The following is a 5937-nucleotide window of genomic DNA, read 5'->3' as shown; positions in this document are numbered from 1 at the left end:
TTCATTCGCAATAAAATGAATACTAGATTAAGTGAAATAAATGTTAGATGAAAGTTTCATGAAAATAATAATTTTGGATCGTAATCACATTGATATTGTTAATTTGACATTCTCTACGCAATGCTTCAAAATTAGTTTAAAAAAATATTTCGCACCACATTGATTAGAACGACAAAAGACTTTGTTTTATTTTCAGCTGGTCGATGCTGATGATGATGTTTAATACTATGTTCACACTGGCTGAAAATAACATGTTTTAACGACCGCACTGTTCACACTAAGAAAAATGGTTGTACCTATCTGCGTTGCCAGGTCATTTTTCCAAAAATATGTAGTCGGCGCAAAAAATCTATCTGTATCATATCGGTATCAATATCTCTTCTACATAAGTAGTAGAAAAGGTGAGCGAAAAAAAAGGTCCCATGACAACCTTTTCTCACGTCTATTCAAGCTAAAAACCAAAATCGGTACTTATCTGTGTGATCCGTGAATTATCGGTATTTTGGGAGAACATATCTGCATTGTGATATAGAGGTCAAAAATCTGTATAAATACCAAGAAATCGGTATACCTGGCAACGTTGGTACCAGTTTTCTGTTTTGTTTTATTATGATTACATGGCTACTTTGATGGAAAACTGCTGTTGTTGAACAGCTTGTCAATTGACATAGTCGAAAAGTGAAGGAAAATGCTAGCAGGGTTGTGCTTTACTGACAATTATATCATGTTATTTCGGGAAAACATGTTTTAATGTGACGTTTATGAATATGAAATAACGCAAAAGTAAAACATGTTATTTCGCTTAAAACATGAAATCGTAGTTATAACATGTTTTAACTCATAGTGTGAACATAGTATAAGATGATGCATTAATTTAATTTATGAAAGTAACATGAGCACAGGGTTTGAGCACACAGCAGGCGCTGCGTTTGAAAGGCGCGTTTGAATTGCCGCAGCAAATCCTCCCGGGTAGGTGTGAATAGTAAACAAAAATCAAAATAATAACAAAATAAATTTTACCATCATATCTTGTGTTGTGTTGTTCCTGTGCTGTCATAGCAATACTTCATATTTTCTTGATATTTTATCGTAGGAATCTTCTTGATAGATTAGACAATATCTATTTAGCATCAAGAATCGTTATTATATCTTATTTCGTTATTGATGAGGCATACAAATTTCATTAAGTACAATTGATCCAGTCGTTGCTTTTTCAAATGGAATACAATTGAATATACTGCATCAGAATAAGATAAGAGAAATTCTTATGATATACCATTCTCAATGCTAGAAAATCAAATTACTGAAAAATTCGTCTTCTATAAATGTTTTGCTTTTATTTATTTATTTATTTATTTATTTCTTATTCCTTCATCTGACCTGTTATAGTCTCCATGAAGCATTGGAAGGGGAAAAGCCCAATTGAAAATAATTCAATCGTCCAATTGGGCGTAAAAACCCATTCATCTTTTCTGACGGTTGACAATAATACAGTTCTACATACATTTTCATATTACATTGTGGGCTTACACTTATACATTACAATAATCTTCTTAGTCTATTTTTAAAAACATCACATGAAATGGAAAAATCAAAACATTCATAAGCACTATTAAAACTATTACACATTCCCCTAATGGGTTCGTTTTGTCCATAGTCAGTACGTTGATAGTCAAGTCTTAAAAAGTTCCGCGATCTTAAAGTTCTAGGTGGTACATTGATATTTACTTGAGAAAGGATATTAGGAGCGTCAATTTGTCCCATCAATAGTTTTCCTATAAATACAGCTCTGGAAATATTTCTCCTTTTTGAAAGTGTGTCCATACCCAGTAATCGACAACGATCAGTATAAGGTGGTAATTCTGTCGGGTTGCGCCAAGGTAAAGATCTGAGGGCGTAGCGGAGGAATTTAGCTTGTATTGATTCAATTCGGTTAATCCAAACGTCCGCGTAAGGACACCATATTACCGATGAAGCTTCAAGAACAGATCGGACAAGGGTGAAATACAATGATCTGAGACAGTAAGGGTCACTGAATTCTTTTGCTATTTTAAAGATAAATCCAAGATTCCGGTTAGCTTGTGCAATGATATGGGAGTAGTGGTCTCTGAACGACAGCTGAGAATCAAGTACTACACCTAAGTCCCTTACAATTGATACTCTCTCAAGGAATTCTCCAAAAATAGTGTATCTCCAGAGAATAGGTTCTTTCTTGCGTGTGAATGAAATAACGGAGCATTTCGATATACTAAGCGTCAATCGGTTACGCGTACACCAGTCGCTGAAGACATCAACTTGTCGTTGTAAGGCCATGCAGTCTTCTTCAGATCTAATGATATGAAATAGCTTGAGATCGTCTGCATAAACAAGCCTACACCCTGGTGGCAAGGCAAAACAGATGTCGTTGTAGAACAAAGAAAATAGTATAGGTCCGAGATTGCTACCTTGAGGCACACCCGACAGATTCGAGAAGCTATTTGATTCACAATTCCCAAGCTTAACAGAAAGTGAACGGCCAACAAGATACGATTTGAGCCAATCTGTGAATGTTTCCGATGCACCTAGTTTTCGAATTTTCGCAAGTAGCAGAGTATGGTCAACACGATCGAACGCTGCTTTAAGGTCTGTATAAACTGTATCAACCTGTGCTCCATCTTCAATGTTTCTGATGCAGTGTGACGTAAATTGAACTAAATTCGTAGCTGTTGATCTACCGGGGAAAAAACCATGTTGATCGGTCGATATGTATGATTTGGTTTTTTCAAACAGAACATTGCTAACGAGAATTTCGAATAACTTAGAACCAGCACAAAGAGAAGTTATACCGCGGTAATTTGCTACGTCTTGCTTATTTCCTTTCTTGAACACAGGGAACATGTACGATTTTTTCCAGCATTGTGGAAATATTCCTTGCGACAGAGACTTATTGAAGATTATCTTTAGAGGAACACACAGTGCATTCGCGCATCGTTTGAGTATGATGGCAGGAATGCCATCTGGGCCAGTTGATGTTGATGACTTCAGTTTTTTCAACGCAAAAATGATTTCTTCGCATGTGAATTGAATGTTACCAAGACTTATAATATCGCAAGGAACATCTCTGAGCCCGAATTCCATCTGAGCAGGATCAAATGAAATTGTTTCGAAGACACTTAAGAAATGTTTAGCGAACAAGTTGCAGATGTTCTAAAATATTGTTACAGTTTGTGTTTGCTTTTGACATTAATCGGTTAGTAACAGCAATAAGTACACCACCGCCTCTTTTTTTACCAACACTTTTTGAGTCACGATCATTCCGGTAGACTGTGTAACCAGAACCAAACAACTGCAGCGAGGAGATGTCGTCGTTCAGCCATGTCTCCGATAGTACAATCACATCAAATTCCGCATCATAAACAGCAACAAAGAAGTCGTCGATTTTGGTGCGCAAACCTCGCACGTTTTGATAGTATATTTTTAGTTGTACAGTAGTAGCATCAGGATCCGGATCTGCGATGTCAGTCAGCAGGAAGTGACGAGTGACGGAATCGGGATTGCAGACGTCATTCTCAGTCATTGGCTGCAAACAGGAGTTCTTTTGAGGAGGTGCAGTATCGAGTGTAGCTTCGAGAGGACATATACCCTCCCAAGCTTTACCTGGAGAAAAAATTATGGCGGCATCAGGAACTGGGGATACATTCAAAGCAGCATCAAGAACTGGATCTGCGATGGCAGTCGGCAGGCGAGTGACGGAATCGGGACTGCAGACGTCATTCACAATCATAGGCTGCAAACAAGAGTTCTTTTGAGGAGGTGCAGTATCGAGTGTAGCTTCGAGAGGACATATACCCTCCCAAGCTTTACCTGGAGAAAAAGTCATGGCGACATCAGGATCTGGAGAAATATGCTTGGCAGCGTCAGTATTTGCGATGGCAGACGACAGTAGTCCGTCAGTTGATTTAAATCCAAGTAATTGCTATCCAGCACGTAGAATATGCTGACGTTTCTTCTCAACGAGCTTTTTATACACAGGGCATACCAAACTGTACGCTTCGTGTTTTGTGTCTAGATTCAATTTTCGGTTTCTGTTCATCTGAGCACAGTTAGCACAACACAGTATTTCTGAGACACAAACAGCCGTGGAATGGTCACCAGCACATTTTGAGCATACTTGAGAGTGACTGCACTCATTGCTCTTATGTCCATAAGCACAACATTTGAAGCAGCGCACGATCCCAAAGCATTCAAAAACTCTACATATATCCCAGCCAATGTTCACACGACCCAACTTTAACATAGCTTTGTTCGCATCATTATTCACTTCGACTATATAATTGTATACCGTAATGTCGTTACGCACTGATTTGAAGCAGGTGATTAATTTCAACTCAGTCAAGTTGACTGATTTATTCTGGTCCTTCACACATTCCATAAGTTCACTTTCAGAAAGCATATCGGCAACACCTACAATCTTCAGTCTCGGTTTGATTGGTTTTGGGACTGACACCTCGTAATTTTCACCAAGCTTTTTCCTAACATCGGCAACCGCGGGTTCTACAGCATCAGCACATTTGATGCCAAGAATAATTGATCCACTGTTCCCTTCACGAACTGTTTGAATCTTATGCAAAACACGATCAATATGATTGCTTAGGTCACACTTAGTTTTTTTGGCACTTTGCTTTGTTTCTTTTGGGCGAACAACGATGACGCAATCATTTTTGTGAGACTGTGGATCACTAACCGATGAGAGCGGGTTGTCACTGGTATTGATAGTCGGGGATAACGTATCATTATCGTCAATTCTAGGTCGCTTTCTAGATCTAAGATTTCGGCTAGGACCGCTCGGGGTAATATTTTTTCCGTTATCATTTTTTAGTACATCAGCAAACGATTTTTTATTTGTATTACCAGATGATTTTCGGGACAGTTCATGTTTTAAACTTTCTACTGCTTTCTCTACTTGTATGCCAATATCGTGCTCCAGTAGTTTAATCTTCTCATTAAAAACATTTTTCCACAACTCAAAATTCTCATTCATTTTTTCAAAAATGTCGTTACATTTTGCCAAAATTTCGTTGTGACCTGATTGGTGCTTCCGACAACCATGGCACAGATATTTCAAACCACGATTTGTTTCCATTGCCTTCAACCCATGCTTATCAATATCATCAGTACATTTTAGGTGCAGTATCAAACCACACGGGCCGTAGCAGAACACCTTTTCACTATCTTCTTTTATTGCTTTCGCACAGGCGCCGCATTGTAATGTGGTCGTCATCTCACCCGTGACATCCGACCCGTAGGTCGTCCACCAAACGGAACAATAGAAACACTTCAGATGAGTCTGTTTATCGACAACTTTTGAAGAAGACTGCGTCAATTACGCATATGAATATCAATGCACAAAATATATCACAAGAACCGCTGCACTGTGATCTTCAAAAAGACATACAAATCTTCATTCAACTTGACATAGAACACCGATAAAAACGTAGTTTAACGCGGGAAATAAACGAGTCGCATCCAACCACATCAGTTGTTAGCTATTTAATCCTATTTTGCTTTGATGTTACAATGGCAGAATTTTATATTTTATTTCTATTTATTCTTTATTCTTTATTTACAAGAAGAAGCTTTTGCATCAACAAATACACGTTTTCTTATAGAATGTAAACCTTTATTGTGAAGATTTTTTCCGGAATAATATAATTAGGTTTTTCAAAAATGCGCTCATTGAAAATATTGGACGTCACATTCCAACAACCCTCCCCCCTTCCCCCTGTCACAAAAGGTCACGTTTTGTGAAACACCCCCTCCCCTTTGCGGCGTGACGTCTTTTATGGACAGCTCCTAACTAACTTTTACCAGTGCTGTCTCTTTTCCTGGTTTAAACATGCATAGAAACTTAGCTTTTTTTATATTAGTTTTTGCCTTTCTCTATAGAAAGGTATTAGA

At 38.0% G+C, this 5937-nt stretch overlaps 1 protein-coding gene across 1 annotated transcript; it reads right to left on the bottom strand.

The window, feature by feature from the left end:
• Window positions 1–1478: 1478 nt before the first annotated feature.
• On the bottom strand, window positions 1479–5260 carry LOC131429340 (uncharacterized). Its single transcript, XM_058593414.1, has 3 exons — window positions 4322–5260; window positions 3275–3766; window positions 1479–3186 (listed from the first exon to the last, which is right to left on the bottom strand). The coding sequence occupies exons 1-3, from the start codon at window positions 5258–5260 to the stop codon at window positions 1540–1542; spliced, it is 3078 nt and encodes a 1025-aa protein (XP_058449397.1). The 3' UTR covers window positions 1479–1539.
• Window positions 5261–5937: the final 677 nt, after the last annotated feature.

This window comes from Malaya genurostris, chromosome 2 (genome assembly GCF_030247185.1).
Source record: "Malaya genurostris strain Urasoe2022 chromosome 2, Malgen_1.1, whole genome shotgun sequence".
Lineage (NCBI taxonomy): Eukaryota > Metazoa > Arthropoda > Insecta > Diptera > Culicidae > Malaya > Malaya genurostris.
The sequence above is the reverse complement of the archived record's forward strand: the minus strand, read 5'-3'. Positions and strand labels throughout refer to the sequence as shown.